Source organism: Apiospora kogelbergensis (genome assembly GCF_038363985.1).
Source record: "Apiospora kogelbergensis strain CBS 113332 chromosome Unknown utg000003l_segment0_segment0, whole genome shotgun sequence".
In the NCBI taxonomy this organism is placed as follows: domain Eukaryota; kingdom Fungi; phylum Ascomycota; class Sordariomycetes; order Amphisphaeriales; family Apiosporaceae; genus Apiospora; species Apiospora kogelbergensis.
Window position 1 is genome coordinate 346,254 of NW_027117420.1, and position 17,524 is coordinate 363,777.

General features: G+C 53.2%; 5 protein-coding genes across 5 annotated transcripts; all 5 read right to left on the reverse strand.

Moving 5' to 3' along the window:
* Positions 1–900: 900 nt before the first annotated feature.
* PG998_004786 (uncharacterized protein) lies at positions 901–4,677 on the reverse strand (the record flags this gene model as incomplete). Its single annotated transcript, XM_066871604.1, has 3 exons — positions 901–999; positions 1,054–3,357; positions 3,427–4,677. 3 exons carry the CDS (start codon positions 4,675–4,677, stop codon positions 901–903), a joined length of 3,654 nt encoding a protein of 1,217 aa, XP_066731701.1.
* Positions 4,678–6,415: 1,738 nt separating this feature from the next.
* On the reverse strand, positions 6,416–8,335 carry PG998_004787 (uncharacterized protein; the record flags this gene model as incomplete). The annotated part of the gene is made up of 4 exons (XM_066871605.1): positions 6,416–7,336; positions 7,403–7,565; positions 7,621–8,177; positions 8,231–8,335. The coding sequence occupies 4 exons, from the start codon at positions 8,333–8,335 to the stop codon at positions 6,416–6,418; spliced, it is 1,746 nt and encodes a 581-aa protein (XP_066731702.1).
* An 808-nt stretch (positions 8,336–9,143) lies between these two features.
* On the reverse strand, positions 9,144–11,023 carry PG998_004788 (cytochrome P450 3A5; the record flags this gene model as incomplete). Its single annotated transcript, XM_066871606.1, is given in 4 exon segments — positions 9,144–9,455; positions 9,470–9,781; positions 9,859–10,383; positions 10,412–11,023. Coding segments are annotated over 4 exon segments (1,761 nt in total), but the record flags the coding sequence as incomplete, so codon positions are not given.
* Positions 11,024–11,756: 733 nt separating this feature from the next.
* PG998_004789 (uncharacterized protein) lies at positions 11,757–12,659 on the reverse strand (the record flags this gene model as incomplete). The annotated part of the gene is made up of 1 exon (XM_066871607.1): positions 11,757–12,659. The coding sequence occupies one exon, from the start codon at positions 12,657–12,659 to the stop codon at positions 11,757–11,759; it is 903 nt and encodes a 300-aa protein (XP_066731704.1).
* Positions 12,660–13,028: 369 nt separating this feature from the next.
* PG998_004790 (uncharacterized protein) lies at positions 13,029–16,691 on the reverse strand (the record flags this gene model as incomplete). The annotated part of the gene is made up of 2 exons (XM_066871608.1): positions 13,029–15,559; positions 15,623–16,691. The coding sequence occupies 2 exons, from the start codon at positions 16,689–16,691 to the stop codon at positions 13,029–13,031; spliced, it is 3,600 nt and encodes a 1,199-aa protein (XP_066731705.1).
* Between the last annotated feature and the right edge of the window lie 833 nt (positions 16,692–17,524).

Below are 17,524 nucleotides of genomic sequence, written 5' to 3' on the forward strand. Positions count from 1 at the left end.
GAAACCGACGATGCGGCTCGATTGGCGCGCGCTGGGATCTATCTCTATCTCTAGTGGCGTCGGGAGCGCCCGTGGACACACGCCATTGCATCACCACTTTCGGAACCCTTCTCAGGTTGCCAAGACAGGCGGCGGTAGCGAAGACAAAAACAAGGAATTCTACTGGTGAGTATCATTGACATGTATTATTAGAATCAGTACTGAAATGTTTCTAGTGCCTTGGAAGTTTTGTCTTGTCCCCATGTAGTGTCTCTCTCTTTCTCTCATTACTTGTACATGTGCAATCAACCCAATACCCAACATGGGAGAATTTTTGGTATCGCGACCCATAATGCATGCATAGCTGCTAAGATCCTGAGATCTCTCCACTCTATAATGCGATTTCCGACCGCTGGTGTTCTGCGCATACCCTTTCATCGGTGCGCTGGTGCTCTGAGCTCTGTGGCTCCGTGGCAGACTTCATTTCCGATAGAATACATAACCCTGGACCCTCCCATTTCCCACGCGTATTTTTCGCTCGGTGTTTTTCCATCTACCCCTTCGTTATGCGCAACCATATCGTATACGTATAGCTTCTTGTTTTGGCCTGTTCATAACCCCTGCTCTGAATTGCCGCTTAGTTGGTTGGGTTTGCTTCCAATCGCTACCCAAACAATACCTTGGAGCTTAAGAGAATGCGATGGGCAGTACCACAAAGCCCTTTTCGCCAGTGTTCTCTTGTTGGGAGAATAATATTCATTGCTTGTGGACTTGAGCCCACCATGCTCGGGCACGGCTCTGCAACGTGCGTGTGCGTGGACGACTTCTGTCGGTTGAAAGCTTTATTTGATGTGGTGTACTCGAGAGCGACCAGGTCCTGCTGTTGTTGTTTGAAATCCGTCTAGGCCCCCGGGTGGTACCTCATCCCTTTCCCTTTCCCTTCGCTTTTTGAGAGTCGCAGACGCGGTTGATATGCGCGATCAATTCATCGATTCTGTACGGTTTTGTCGTCACGCCGTCCTGTTCACCTGTTAGTTTCGCTGCTTTTTGCTCCACTGCATTGGGAAAACGTACCATGCCCGACTCAATGGCCGCCGTGATCTGCTTCCCCCGCACGTTGGCTGTGACACCGATGATGGGCTTGTGGCCCGGCAGCTCCTTCCTCTGCTCGAGCGAGCGGACCGCCTTAGTGAATTCGATTCCGTTCATGATGGGCATCTCGATGTCGCAAAGAATCACTTCGAATCGCGTGTATAGCGAAACGTCACGTTCGAAATAACCCGTGCTGTCTCCGCCGTCATCGCCATTTGGTAACTCCGCGTCGTTGGTCGGGGGTGGCGTGAGTGACAGCGTGGGCGAGGAGGTTGAAGAGGAGGAGGCATGTCCTAGTAACGCGAGCGCCTCCTCGCCATGATTCGCCGCCTCGACAACGAAGCCACGCTTCCGGAGCAATTGGCATAGGACCCGTTGATTGACCAGGTTATCTTCCACCACCAGCAACATTCGATCCGTTTTCACTTCCTTCAACGCTAGCCCCGGCGGCGGTCCGGGCGGGACGAGCTTCAAGTCGATTGGCGTATCGCTGTCCTGATCGGGCGCGACGACCAAGGGAGCGGCCGCCGTCGCGAGGCCCAGCGTGCGCGTCATCTGAATAATGGGCTCGACCGTAACCGAAGCGCGGCGAGGCGCGGAACCCTTGGGTGTGCGGACGTAGAAGGCGAACGTGCACCCCTCGTCTTCGTTACTGTGCAGGCCCATCTGCCCGCCCAGCATCTCGGTGATCTGGCGCGAGATGAACAAACCCAAACCCGTGCCGCCGTACTCGATGTGTGTCTTGGGCGATGCCTGCGCGAACCGTTTGTAGAGGACCTTCATTTCGTCCTCCGTCAAGCCCTTGCCGGTATCCTTCACGCTGAAGCATAGGTACACCACTTCCTCCCATACGTCAAATTCGGAATGGTTCTCGTGCGAGGGGGTGATCGGCTTGGCCTGCTCGTAACGGCGCGGCACGTACTGGACGCCCAGGTCCTTGCCCGTCGGCGGGGTGGCGAGGCCTGAGACCGTGATGTCGATGTTACGGACCGCCGCGTTCTTGGTGAACTTGATGGCGTTCGTGACCAGGTTGATCACAATCTGCAGGAAACGATTCGGGTCCAGCAGGATGTAGTCCACCCCGAGAGCCGTTAGGGATGGATCCTCGTTGATCGTCAGCGAGATCCCGGTCATCTTCAATTCCGGCTCGAAAATCCTCACGGATGTCCTGACCAGCGTGACTGGTTGAACGGGGATGGGCGAGACCACCAAGAGGTCGGCGTCGAGCTTCGACAAGGTAAGCACGTCGTCGACAATTTGTTTCTGGTGTTGCACGCAGTACATGATGGTGTTGGCCGAGTCGATCGCGCTATCCAGGTGCGAACGGAGAGTGTCGAGAACAAGAGCGTTGTCGGATGACGTAGCGGACGCATCCGAAACGCTCGAAATATCGTCCAGGCACTTTTGCATTGCTTCCACCACTTCCTCGCCGCAATGGAGCACCGCCGAGAGGGGGTTTCGGATCTCGTGGCTGATCATGTCGATGAACCGCTCCTGGTGGGTCTTGAGCCGGATCGCCTCATCCATCTTGTCCGTCAGGATCTTCTCGGCCAGTTTCTGTGCGCTAATGTTGGTGACCCAGAAGTCTATGTAGTCCACGCTACCGTCCGCCTTGAACTCGCTAAAGCCCGTTGCCAGGACCCAGACCGAGCTCTCGACGATCTCGTCGCCGTCTTCCATCCGGAACACCTTGTCCTTGAGCTTGATCTCCATCGAGCTAGGGCTCGCTTCGGTTTTGATCTTGCGGAAGCACTCTTTCCAAGGCTCGACGTAGGCTTCATCCACAAATGGCAACCACGGCTGAGGCCCGTGGACCTGCCCACGTGTGAAACCGTAGTATTCATGCCAAGCATCGTTGCCGTACTCCACGTAACCGTCCTTGTCGGTTCGTACAATACCCAGAGGGCAGTGCTCCGCGTAATTCCGCCATTTCCCCTCGGACTCTTCCAGCTCCTTGGTGCGGATGAGGAGTTGCTGTTCGACCCACTTCTGCTCGCTTATGTCGATAGTAAGCCCCATGACCGACTCGACTTCGCCACATTCGTCCAGGTCAGCATAGACGGCGCTCATGATTGTCATATACTCCGAGTGCATATGGCCTTGCCGGAAGGGCTGCTTGACTCGGAATTGAAACTGGCCCCCCGTCTTCTCGGTGACGACGCGGGTCCACCACTCTTCCACCAGGGCCCGGTCCTCTTCGACCACGTTCTCGAGCCACTTGGGATATTCTTTTGTGCCAGACGGCACACCAGCAAATCTATACCACGCGTCATTGGCGTAGAGTATCTATAAGTTCTTATGTCAGCACGTAGGTGGGGGAGCGAGAAGTCAGGCCCAATGGGATGGGTGTCTTACGTCTCGGTCGGGCTGGGCAATCGCGAGTCCGACGAGCGAACGCTCGGCGAACTTGGTGAGTCGCCATTCGCTCCTCTCGAAGTTCATCTCTGCCTTCTTTATTAATTCGGCCCGAGCCCTCACCTCGTCACCCAATCGGATCTTGGAGATCTGCGAAGCGATGGCCTCGCCGATGTAGCGGAGGAAGTCGGTGTAGGCCTGATTGTAGCGTCGGTACGGGTTGAGGCCGACGATCAAGAAGGAAGTGATCTCGTTCTCAAGCTTGATGGGGACAATGACGAATTGACCGCTCGGCAAACCGAAACCCTTCCAGCCGACGCCGTGCAGCTGTTTTGAGAGACTGGGATGGTCCGAGTTTAATACGACCATCTCGCCCTTTTCGAGGGCTTCCACCACGACCGGGCCGAAGCCGTCTAGATCTTGGCGTATGTGGAGGTATTCACGCGCCAGCTCATGGTCTTGGTCGACCCCTATCGAGCCTTCCAGATGGCAAGTCAGATTCGGCTGGGATGGGGGTGCAAGCATGCTGGACTTTTGGTCGACCGAGTATAGCAGTGCAAACGGAAGGTCTCTCTCGTCTTGGCTTAGCCCCACCAGCGTCGTGGCCCAGAGGTCCTTCAGGTTCGTAATGCGGGAGATCATGTGGGTGAGCTGCTGCACGCAGTCGCTGCGGCGCTTGTTTATGACGTGCATAGTGAGGTCGTGGGGCGTGCCGTACGATGCCATGACCTCGCCGTTCTCGCCGATGAGGGGCACGAGCTTCCAGTCAAAGTAGGTCTCCTCGAGGAAGCCGTGTCGCTCCATGAGAAGCATGGAGGCGTCGCCCGAGGCGGGCTCGGCAGTCAGGCGCTGGTTGGTGATGATCTTGTCGAAGAAATTCCAGAAGTCGGGGAAGACGTCGGCGGCGTCCTTGCCCATGACGGTCGGGTGGTTGTCGCCGATGAGCGGGATGTAAGCCTCGTTGTAGAAGATGGTGAACTTCTCGCCCCAGTAGATGATGCAAGGGGCCGAGTCGACGATGACCATGCGCAGCAGCTGGCGCAGCTCCTGGGGCCATTGTTCGATGGGGCCAACGGAGGTGTTGGCCCAGTCCACGTTGAGGACGAATTGCTGGAATTCTGTCAAGCTGTCCTGACAAAAAGTGTTGGCGAGCCAGTTGAAATTGGGGCGCCCTGGCGCCACAGGGGCACCGAGTTCCCCTGCCTCCGCAGGACGCCAGGCTTCATCGTCTCGCGATACCAAAGATATCATTGAGGAAAGGCCGTGAAAGGCCGGAAGATGGTCTTGTCGAAGGTCAAGGAATGTTTACTATTCAGGTACAAGGGGGAGGGATAACGACCCAGCAAGACTCCGTGTCAGAAGCGCATCGAAATGGCAGGTGGTCCTCACAAGAAGCGTGCTCGGTGGTGGATTGCGACGAACTCAGCTCGGACCGAGATGAGGTGGATGGCGCAGAGCGCTGTAAGTTGCATTGGCCGAGGAAAAGGCGGCTTCGGGGATCCTGCTTTCGTCGCCCTGCTTGCTGTGCTGTATCTTTCCTGGACTATCTTGTGTGACGGAAAGGGGAGTCGATTGTTTTCTTCTTCTGTCTGTTCTGCTTCTTTCGCCGGTCGCAAAACGAGAGGGAATGGGGACGAGCGACCGTTGCGCACGCCACCACGCCCGCCGGTGCCTTACGGAGCGTTCTAGACTGGTCCTCGTGCGGCGGGCTAGTGCAGCGAAAATACAAGAGCCGCCAATGAACGCACCCTGGCACACGCCTGGCACAAACCAAGGCTGTGAGGGTTCGACACCACGATCGCGATCTCTTTTCTTGCGTCTTCGGCTTATCCACCCAAATCTCTCCGTTTCCATCGACACCTATGCTGGCCAGCTCGAAATTCGCGTGGGCTTGACAAATGAATGTCCAGTCGCCTTTTCTTTTTGGCAAATGGGATTTGGCGGAGGGGATGGTGGGCAGTGGGGTTCGCACCTTTCTGACCTGCAGATACGGGCAGACGAGACAGACAGACCTAGACAGAATAGGAATCTTGCAGCGATGCTTACTGCGGGACGCTGGCCAGAACTGGCGCCATGCTGTCAATCACCACCAAGGCTCGCCCTCCCTGTTCCACATTCGTCAGGCCAAGTGATGATTTGGGATCCTTTTCGGGGATCGGGAGATGCACCGAGTACTTTAAGGCTGACTTGGCGACCTTCTTCTCTTTTTCTTTATTTGAACTTCAATCTCACGATCCGAAGAAGGATTCGGGCGGGCGGCCCAGCACTTGCATATTCTGTCGATCTCCCGCCCCAGCTCTGTCCAACTCTACCGCCAGGATGGGCCAACTTCACGAATCGGTTGGCGTGCCGAACTGCTTGTCCGCCGTATAACCATTTTCTGCAGGTTCAACCAAGGATGGACGCAGCGCAGAGACGAAGATCTTTCTTTTAAAATATTAAGGTTCCCAGACTCAGGACGCATTTCACGTTGCCCCCAGAAGTGCCCAAGACACAGAGTCTCAATTAGCGACACCCCCGTCAGCCTACGTCGGCAATGCATTTTAAGCTAAAAAGAGAAACGGTTACATCGATGTGACAGACCGAATTCTAGACTTCCCGGCCGTTTCTTCGACGAACCCAACCAGGGCCGAGCTAGCCCACTGCAACGAGGCACAGTTCGGGAACGCGGGATACAGAACAGACTCTTCACGTAGCTACCTACCTGGTGTCATGTCATATCCATACATCAATCCGATTCTACCAAAGCTGAGCATAGCGATGACCCATCAAATTTGGGCGAAATCAATTCCCCGATACATTTCCCGACGCATTCATTCCCTGGGTGGAATCTGCTCTGCAGGGGCTTCAGGGCTTAGAGGTGCGCTATTTCCTAGTGCATGCTCATGCCCCTCATAGCCCCCTCATCGTCTTCGTCAAAACCGCCAGTCAACTTATCATTTTGGTCTTTCATTCCGTCAATAGCCGAAAAGTCTTCCCCCCCAATCATCTACACATTTCTTTCCAAGACTTCCCAATGAATAAACTGTTTGCCTGAGGAACTGGGGGTACTTTGGAACGCTTTGCGTGATCCCTTCAAGGAGGTTCCGTCGTACGAGGTCATGTTCAGCGTCCGGGAGCCGCTGGAAAACGAAGGGTCCGCCTTGTCCGGTTGGCTCGGCTGGGGGGTCGGGACTTGGTGCCGGAACGCTTCAAACAGTCTGTTTTGGCACTCGAGGAACAGCGGGCTATCATCGTCATACATCTCCACGCCCGGGTCCAGAAACGAGGTGCGCAGCTGCTTGGCATGCGCGAACCAGACACTCATCAGGTAGTGCCGTCCCCAGGTCTTCCATTTTTCGTCGTGCGCGTACACCGCATCTCGGATGTGGCCCTGGATCTGTTCGATGAGAAGATTGTTGCCCTTGTCGTTGTGATTTGCCACCCCGAGGCGCTGCACAAAGGTTTCGAACCAGTTGATGCGCTTAGCCCGGTTGCTTGTCTCGATAAAAGATCCTTGGCTGTCTTGTGGAAACAGCATTAGAATGAGCTCGCAGATCTGATTTCTGTTTCGGTGAAAGGACATCTCGTCTTCGGACAGAGTGGATGGCGGTGCCGCCCACACGCTGAACGCCTCGACATGTTTGAACCCTTTTGTATATGGTTGAGTTAGTCGCGCCTCGATGTGGATTTTGCTACCGGATGTTCCGTTGAAGCGTAAATATATGTCTCGAGACTGCCCGTAATGGAGGTTCCCCAAAGGGAAGGACCACGATGTGCCGGCGAAGAGCTGTTGCTCTTGATTCGTGACCAATACCTGGTCTGTCGACATTGTAAGTCCTGTTGCGGAATGGGGCACACGCAGTTCCAGGTGGCAAGTAGTGGCAAATGTTGATCGTATATGTGCTACTGCATGCGCAGCCACGGTACACTTGGAGATTGTCAGTGTTTGTCGGAAACGTTGGCAAGGGATGAGCGGGCCTCGAGGTCAACTTACCACGACTTGGGAGTTGGGTATAAACCCATAGTAACCTCCTCCGATCTCTGCTATGGTGCTCAATACAGCAGATTTGATATGGTCACCGAATCCAAGTGTATAAATGGACGCCGGAAGAGGACCTTGTGCCCGAAGAGCGTCTGCATAGCCCTTGATGGGCTCACTGGTCATATGTTAGATTTACACCTGGATTTGCCGGCTATGGCGTTTTCTCTTACTCAAAGGGCTCGCCATCTGTGAGAACCATGAGTGCAGGCACTCTGTCAGTGTTCAAATTTGCATTAAATAGTGTCAGGCCCGTCTTTACGCCATCCCAAAGGTTTGTTCCCCTTTGGGACTTCAAACGATGGATTTCGTTCTTAATTCCATCCTTGTCCGCACCAGCCACTGGCTGTAGCGACTGCAACACATGGGCCGTTTGGCTGAATGTTACAATACCCAGCCGGTCGTTCTCATGTAGTGTTTGCACGATGGTTCGGGCAACCTGCTTGACAATGTCGAGCACGGTGTAGCCGGTGTTCATATTGGGGCCACCCTTTTCGTCGATGATGGTTGCCATGGCGTTCATGCTGCTGGAGACGTCAAGGACGAGAACTATGTCGCAGGGCACATGGGCTGTTTTCAGCTGCGTCGGCTCTCTTGGTGGAGTGACTTTGACAAGCATGCCTTCCTTGGTATGGAACTGCTGAATGGAGATCATGGGCCTCTCTGGCTTGGCGGACGTTGTTGCAGCTTCCAGTTCAACCTCGTCAGGCCTGTCACGCATCATGGAAACCTGCCACTGTCAATGTTAACTGTTTCTAGGAGAGTTTTCAGATATATATCTACCTCATATGTCTGGGTACCTGACATGTTAACGTCGCAGTTGGCATTGTTTTGAGCTCCTCCTGCGATGAGGATTTTGCCATCGTTGTTGGTAGTTTGGCGAGACATATCAGGTCTGTTGAAAAGTGATACCAAGCCGCCACCCTTATTATGACGAGCAATTGTTAATGCTCCCTACTGCGGCAATCCTGCCTTCTATATATGCCTACCGGATACTTATACCTCAGGCATAGATTTGCTTCTACATGGATCTAAGTCATCGAGAAAATGACCAAAAGGATACCGCCGTTTCAAGAAGTCGTTTCTTTTTATGTCAAGTTCGCACGTGAAAACCGTTTCGCAACAAGACGGGCGACCAAATGTTGCATATTTCTTTATTCATCAGACAGTGATGTTTAAGCACCACAAAGAGGGGTCCTTGTTACTACTGTATGAGTGACAGTCAAGGGGGCACCGCGAAGCTACCCGCCAGCGAATGGGCAAACAACCTCTGTGCCCCGGGCGATTCCTTGGTGCCCAACCCCAGCTGCAGATCCTGCTGGCCACGCAGGCAGCAGGGGTCTTAATTCTTTTTTTTCCGGACTTCGGTGCTAGAGCCCGCCTAGCCGCGCCCTAAAAACCGGCCGTAGGGCTGACCCCTGAGCCCCTGCCAGGCCGCCCCAAAAACACGACATTGTTTAACGCCAAAGCAAAGCGGAACCAGCAATTGATAGTTGCTAAAATGGCCCGGCGGTTGCCAATTCCAACCACTCGATGGGAAATCAGGCCATTGTGATGTCATGGCTAGACTACAGCTCGGAGACTAAAGGGGTCTAGATGCTGCCAGCCCATGCCCAGCCGATAATTCATCGCTCAAGTCGACTTGACCTCAACCTATTCCTATCTAGCGTTTCATCTTCCCCTATAGCTCCTACTATCAGAGCTTCTCAAACCGAACCCGCATCATCGCCGGCCTCAACACAAACGAAGGATTCGCCACCGTGAACTCCCCCTCGACGCCCACAAAGCGGTACCGGCTGGCCATGGCGAACAAGAACATCTTGATCTCCATGAGGGCAAACTGCTTTCCCAGACAGACCCGCGGCCCGTTCCCGAAGACCTCGTAAGCGTACGGCGACGGGGCTGCTGTTTGCCTCTGCTTCTTTTCCCCTCCTCCGGTTGGACTCGGCTCCCACGCGTCCCATCGCTCGGGCCGCACTTCGTCGGCGTCCTCCCCCAAATGGCCCGACTCATCGAAGTTACGGCTGGTACAAGGTCGATTGCTGTTCCCTTGGGAAGTCGGAACCCCTGGACCGTCACGTCGTTCACAGCTTGGCGGAACATGACGGTGGCCGGCGGGTAGACACGGAGCACCTCGCGGACGACGTTGTGGAGGTAGGGCAATGCATCGATCTCGGCAAAGGATGGTGGGCTAGAAGCAATTCGATTAAATGATAGCTCGCGTACTTCGCGGCGAAGCCTTTCTTGGATATCGGGCTGAGTCGCCAACGTGTATACGCTCCACGATAGGGAGTTGCTGGACGTATCATGACCGGCTAAGAGAAGAAACAGAAGCTGAAAGCGTCGTTTCAACCCCCGAGGTTAGCGAATATTCTCGCAGTGGCTTATTGTTCCGCGAACACCTAACTCACATGGCCAACCATATACTCGTCCGTCATCCCCTCTGCAGTACCTCCGGGCAAGCTCTGCTCGATTAGGTGTGCCAGGATGTCACGAGAGTGTTCATGGCTTCCGGTAGACTTGGCGGATAGCATAGTATTGCGCCTCTCCTGGATGATCTGATGAAGTGTCACGTTCAGCCAGTTCGTAGTCGTCTTGAATTTCCTATTCGCCTCGCACGGTAACCAGCGCAGAGGGACGAAGCTGTCAGCCAGCATCAGCACACTTTCGATGGTGCTCATCGCAAATATGGCTTGGTATGCATCACGAAAGCTGTACTGCTTCTTGCCAGTGACACACGGAGATACAATGTTCTCATCGCCGCCGATATTATCCGAGTCGATGCCGAAGAGAGCCATACAGATTACATCCATCGTCGCTTTGTTGAAGGTCTCAGTACAATCAATGATGCCACTGGCAACACCATTGCCGTCTCCACCGGCGATGGCAACATCGATGGCCCTATCGAGCAGAGACCCAAACTCGGATGCCTTTTGCTGAAAAAATGGGTTCAAGCCGACGGACATTTTCAGGCGTGAAAGCCGCGTTGAGCATTTTACGGTGGGCTTTATGCTCATCGAACTCAAGCATGCCTATCCCTTTACCGGTAAATTCCTTGACCATATGCCGCAGTCGGTCCGGCTTCTTGAATGAGTAGCATTGCGTTTGCATAATATCCTTGAATGCGTCCGGGGAATTGACAACCACCACCTCGCCGCCACCAACTGTAAGGTAACGAATCAGGGGCGATTCCGGGTGTTGCTTACTCCACTCAGTGTATAAGGAGGTCGGGGTAGGGGCCTTGAAGAGCTTGATAGCCTGTCCGAAGAAGAATTGTCCATCCTGAATCACATAGCACGTCAATGTGAAACACGCGCCGCTGGAACTTTGGGGCTTACTCACGGCAGGGCCAGGTATACGACGTAAAGGAGAGACAAATCTAGGATAGATGAATGCGCCATAGATGTTGAGAATCGCGCACTGGGCCAAGAAGAAGAGGGCGAAGTATAGCAGAGAGACCGATCCGACCCCCTCCGTTCCGGACCGCCACTGCTGGAATTTAGTTAACGCGATTGACTGAAACGCCGACAGAGAGATGTAAAGAGCAACATTTTCGTAAGAGGTACCTCGAAATCGCTATAGAACGGTTGCCCTGAAAATGAGGAAACCTAAAAGATCCGATAATCACTTCAGCAGTTCAGGAGGCATCAAGATTTGACGAAATAATATATTCTCCCACGTCCGGGCATTAAGTCTTTAAGTACGTTCGACCTTCCATCCCAGTCTGCTAAAAGGGGTAGTGAAATAGTCTCCAACCACAGGCTACGGCGTGGGTATCCTTCGGATCGCAAACGAAATACACAGCTGAGTTCTGACGTGGCGTGTCATCTTCTGGGCAGATCTGCAAGTCTGCTCTCAAATAGTACTAGCTGTCCAACGCGTGAATGAAATCCGCAGACGTACAGCACTTTATACGATTTTTACATGCCAAGCCACCATACTCAGCATAAACAATTAGCTTATGCAATTGATAGTGATATAGGCTTAAGAGGCCTATCCAGAGGGGTTAAGAACAAGGTATTTATCACAATTGCACTCGTGAACGTGCGGCTGCTGTTTACAAAGCCTTACCATACAGTGGAAGCCCAACTACTGTCTTGATTTCCTCACGCATCCTCATCCGCAGCCACCGCCCCCTGATCATCTCCCTTCCCAGAACTTTCATCAACTTCCACCACCTCCTCCGCCGTCACCACTGCCTTATCACCATACAGGAATGGCCCCTTAAACCGCGTCTCCAACCGAATCGCATGTTGCAGCCCAAGAACGGGAAACAACCGTCCCTGCACGCCGGTGAACTCGTGCTCCGTCAGTCGCTTCCCGTTGTGTGTAAACCAAATTGTGCGTTTCGCAACATCAACTCCGCATCCGACCGTGTCGCCGGCAAGCCCGTACGTAGGGCCTTGATGGACAGCGGCCCCAGACCCATTTCGCGACGAGAAGAACCCCCGTCATCGCCATGGTAGCCCCATGAGTGCACCGAGGGAGCGTCGCGGCGCGCTGGCCAGCCTGGGAAGCTGATAGGGGCCCCGCCGAGGGTACAGAAGCCGATCGCGACAATAGGACACCCCTCCTGGGAATCTTTGGTAAAAATGCTACTATTTTTGGCGCCATCTTTTCCGCCGCGGCCGTTTGAGATGGCATCGTCACCACTGGTCGCTGCAGAATGGGCCGCACCAAGGAACTTGATCTCAAAGTAATATCTTTCGATGTTAGCGGGCAGTGGCTTGTCCGCGGATATGCAAAGATGTTTTCTCGGTGCAGTGAGCGTGACAGTTAGCCCGTTGTCTGAGAGTAGATCGTCATTTGCCATCCAGCGCGAGGGTAGCATGCCACCTTTGCGTAGGAAGGACTCGACCCCAACCTGATTTGCGTTCCGTGCCAACTCCAGCGGCGTCCAGCCGTAGCTGTCCTGGCGATGGAGGTCGGTGCCTATATTATGCAGCTGTTCAAGTAATCGAGTGCTGCCGTTCACTGCACATATGGCGTGGAGCTCGGCGTCGGCCTTGGCAGCTTCCGGATCTTTCTCAATCAACATGGAGATGATGTCTTCAAAACCCGGTTGGTCGAGCACTTTGGACCAGCTCTCATATGCGAGCACCAGTGCAGTCTTGCTCTCATTCGTACGGAGCGATACGTCCGCTCCGATTCCCAGCACAAGACGGACACATTCAGCGTGGCCATGCATGGACGCCCGTTGTAACGCGTTCATGGCCTTTTTGTTGTCTTGCTTGTCAATATCCAAGCTATCGATATTTCCTTCTTCACGTGCAGCATTGATTACCAACTCAACTATTTCGTTGAACCCACGAGAAGAAGCTTGGCGTAATGGGGATCGGCCCCCCTTGGTAGGCTTGTTGAGTTCAAGGGCAGGTACCTCCTCACGGATAAGATTAGTCAAAATCAAATGGGCTGCTTCTTGCGACTCGCTCTGGCAGGCATCGAAGAAAGGCGTCCGATCGTGAATATCGAAGCAGTGAGCAATGGCGCCCCGCTGGAGAAGTATCCTCACACATTCAGTGTACCCCCTTTGGCGGCGTCGTGTAGAGGCGTGCGCTTGACGTGGTTCGCTCGGTTAACATCAGCGCCTTTCTCTGCCACAAGATCCAAACATTTCGGATGGCCGTTGAGGCATGCCTGGTGCAGGGCAGTATCTCTCCTCGTTGTCAGGATCGTCGATCTCTTCGACGTTAAATTCAAAGATTGACCGGACACAGTCGAGCTCGCCAGTAGCGCAGGCCACTTGTAAAGCCCTGGCAGACTCGGTGTCGTCCGAGTTGATATCCACACCATGATCTAAAAAGGATTTGAGAAGTAACTTGGGCACAGGCTTTCTCCATAGCAACACTATCCGGAGCGGAGTCACGCCTTCTGATGTTGTGGCGTTGACCAAGTCGAGCCTCGACTCGGCCGGCACGCGATCGAGGAGGAGAGTGAGGGCTTCAGGACTGTCCCCGCTATAGGCCAGATAATGTAGCAGACCCCATCCCCCATGGTTTGGGCTAGTGACGAGAGTGGGATTTCCACCGTGATCAAGTATCAGTTGCATTGTCTCCAGAGTTGAATCAGTACTCAGCCACCAATGAAAGGCAGGCACGCACTCGCCCGACTCGAAGTTGACATCTCCACCGTTCTTGAGCAGCAGCTCTAGCATCGGGCGACAACTGGCCTTGTCCGAAGCTGCCTGAAGCGCCGTCCGACCGCCAGATAGTCCATTCGGATCATGGCCTTCCGCAATCAGATGCTCAGCCCAGCCGACGAGCCCTAGATAGGCCGCCACATGCAGGGGGCTTACCGGATCACACATGTAATCGGCTTGGTCGACTTTGGCAGTGTAAAACTTGCGCTGCCAATTTTCAAAAGCGACTGTATTGTTTGTGAGCGTCTCAAGCTCCCTGAGAATCTCGGTCCAAGTGGAGTTGTCTTTCAGTTCCTCTGGGTTCCACAACTCTTCTGCTCGATGGAAGTGGTAGGGCCAATGGGCTATCTCGTATCGTATATGGCTTCCGTCATTGGCTAGATTGTTGAAACTGTGCCCAGCCACGTCCATTTCTGCGTCAGACTCGGCTTCCTTTTTGTCTTCTTCATCCTGAGACTCGTCAGTGAGATAACCCAAGTCGTCTTTATCTTCGGGCACTTCCTGGATTTGGGTCTCAGTGGCTACGTCGCTGCCGGGCTTCTTGGCATAAAGTTCGGGACCGCTGTTTGGTATCTGATCGCATGAGGATTCGTTGTCATCATTTTCCTCATGTTCCTCGAAGGCTTCGACGCCGGGTTCACTGACAACCATATCGTTTTCGGTTGGTTCCGACTTGGCGGCGGGGTCTTCAGTCCCGGCAGACTTTTCAAGGAGTCCAGCGCGCTCTTGAAACAAGGAATTGTTGAGATGACGAAGGCAGGTTAACGCCCTTTGTAGATGTTCGTTTTTACTTGTGAACGCCAAGCTGTTTGACTGTGAAACCTGTGTCTTGCAGCGATCGCAGTACTGCCCAGACGAGTGGCTGTCGTTGTAGTCTGGGGGCTCGTCCACAGCGTCGAGACAGAAAGCAGGAATATGATCCCATTCCTGCAGATTGACGAAATCTTCATTGAATATAGCCAAGAATGGATCACCGACATTTTCTATCTGCTTCCGGAATAGCTCGGTAACAATGGGGAATCCAGGGGGTGCAGAGGTGCCATCGTGGCGGTCTTTTCCGACCGTATCCTCATAAGCGCCATGGAAAGCATCACTGATTTCCTCTAGAGTTGGCAAGTCGCCTCCAGGCGTGAAGAGGGTCCATGATACAGCAGTGCGAAGAAGACCAGCCTTGTTCGGCGGCAAAGCCTCCAGGGCCTGCTTGTATGTGCTCTTCATACCTTCTGGCAGGCTATTTAGTCTTTCCGAGAGACTGTTGTTGAAGGGCTCCTGCAAGAAAGGAACAGCGACGTCGACGACGTAACCGAAGCTGTGGCAAGCCTTTTTAAGAACGACGTCACATGCTTCCATCCTTTCAGTCTCTGAAAGACCCGGTATGCCCATAAGAGCATCGGTGACCTTCATGGCCATGTCAGCTTCATGGTTAGCATTGGTATCAATGGTAGTAGCACTCGTCGTGTAGCGAAATGGCATGGATGCTGAGCAGCCCACAATGGTTCGCACCCGCTGAGTTGACGTATGCATTGGAACATCGAAGATTGCCTCTAATGCTATTGAAAGTTTCCGTTGCTCTTTCTCTCCGAGTTTCTCCACGGCATCCAAGACGATATAAACATCGGTTCGCAGTAAGGAGGCAAGTTTGGTTATGACGTCCTCGAATTCAGGTATGTAATCATCCTTTTGGATCGTGGCTTTGGCGATTTTGGAATCCTTTTCGGATTTGGTCTTGGGAATGTCAAATAACTTGTTGCAACTCTCAAGGAGTGAAACATCCTCAGTCTCGGTAACGGCGAGCTGAATAATCTGGAGTATCAAGGCGTAATAGATGGTATTAAGTTTGGGAGGTTCCTTGTTGGTCTTGGAACTGCCAGCATCAAGCTCACAAGAGGCGTACAGAATGGCAGTGCGGTCTGTGCCAGAGCGGCTGCTTAGATGCTCATGAACTGAAGCCAGAAGGGTAGATTTCCCACTGCCTAAGTGTAGTTAGAAACTGTCAGCTCACATCCACTCGCCCAGTGTCAGGATCCTAAGCTTACCTTTCGCTCCAATAAGATACAGGGCGCTATTGGAACCGGAGGTTTCCCAGCAGCGATACTCTTCATCCCCGAAGAGCCACCGGCATGTATTTGGAAATCTGGCATCAAGCAACCTTTGTAACGCGGCGGACGTGTTGTTTGGTGCGACCTTTAGGCGGTCCTTGATACGCTCGAAATCCTGCACGGCAATGTCCCATGGCGTTTTCGCTTTCATCTTGTGAATAATCCCATCCATCTTGCTCTCGAAGCCCTTCAGGATTTCAAACTGGCTCTGTTGAAGGTTGAGCAGTATCGGCTGAAAGTTGTGGATGTCATCGATGGTGCTTTTCATCCTGCTAGTGATATTCCCAAGAGATTCAAGGGAGTCGAGGGAACGCTTCTCAAACGCCGCCCGCGTGTCCTCGAGAACCTTCTTCTTCAGCGAGGCGATTTCGGCGATTCTCCCGTCGAACTTGGCCTTGGAAACGCCGAAGAAGTCCTTGAAGCCATGTCTCAGCTTATCGAGCTTGTCGCCCTCGATATGCCGCTTGACGGAGAAAGCGAAGCGGAGAACGGCTGTGTAGGCGTTGACAATATCGTCGAAAAGCTTGTTGACGACTTCGTTTGGCTTCCAGTCTGGCTTCGACCGCTCATCGTAGAGTCGATCGTAGTGGGGGATGATGATCATGATCTCGGTGATATCTGTGAGTCCCGAACCGAAAAGTCCGTAAAGTTCAAAATTGCTCTGGATCGCAGACAGGGTCAACTTGACAGCGAACCAGGCCAAACCAACGCTCTCGGGCGCACCCTTCATGGCGTAGTTGCCCACCGAGATGAAGCTGTTGATGTTGGTCAGGATGTTCTGGATCCATACTCCTGGGATCTTGGTCTCTTGGCTGATGTGACGATCACCGTACTTCTGGGCCGAGTTTTGCCTTAGTCTCTCAGCCGCAGTGAGACTGTCTTCTGGGGTCCCGCGCTCCGAGAGGAACTGAGCAAGTAGCCCTTTGGTCTTTGCATCGGTGTATTGAGCTTGTGCCTCGTTTTGGAACTTGAACAAGGCATTTCGGTACAGGGTCGAGGACGCCATGGCAGCTGGGTGACAATCTTTTGGAAGATTTTGTTCCTCTTCTTTTTCCCTTTTCTGGAGATGTCTGTGGTTAAACGCAATGAGCAGAATATGATGTGTAATACGATTGTTCTGATAGACTCAGCCTTGCCAAAATAGCGCAATGAAACGACTGATCGCCTGGACAGGGAGTCACTCAGGTCTCTGATGGGAGCCGGGTCCTGTAGCAGACTTTTTATATCACGCTGCCATCAATGAAACGTTCCGGTCAAAACAGCCGTCAATGCTGACATGGCCGTATTGCGGCTGGAAATGGCGACATCAGGCTCGCAGAGTGTATGGTTCAGCCAGCAGTAGCATCCCTATGAAGCATTCGGGCATCACCGGATACCAAGATGGGGTTGCATTGAGTCTGACTTGCATTTGAGCGATACCAATAGGGGTATACAATATAGAAGCAACACTTTTGGGGGGGGATTGGGCGCAAGTGATTGGAAGAATGCTTGTTTCTGACTCATAGCAATACATGACCAGCTGATCGGTTGCTAGCGATTGGATATGGGTCGTTGCTGACCGAAAATAAATGCAATAATGCTTGGCCCCGAATCGTTTGGTGCGAGATCCGCACGCCCATGTTTATACTTATGCAACTCAACCCATGAGAATGGCCAGATTTCGAATGATGTGGATTCGGCAATGAAGCTTGTGTGTCTAGAGAGGATGACGGGTCCGGAGAAAAAGGAGGCTGGTCCTGGATGGAATAGCTAAACATGAACCGAAGTGAAGAGGGTTGAATTGGAATCGAATTTGCATCAAACCGAACGAACTAACTACATGTACTTTAACTTTCCACG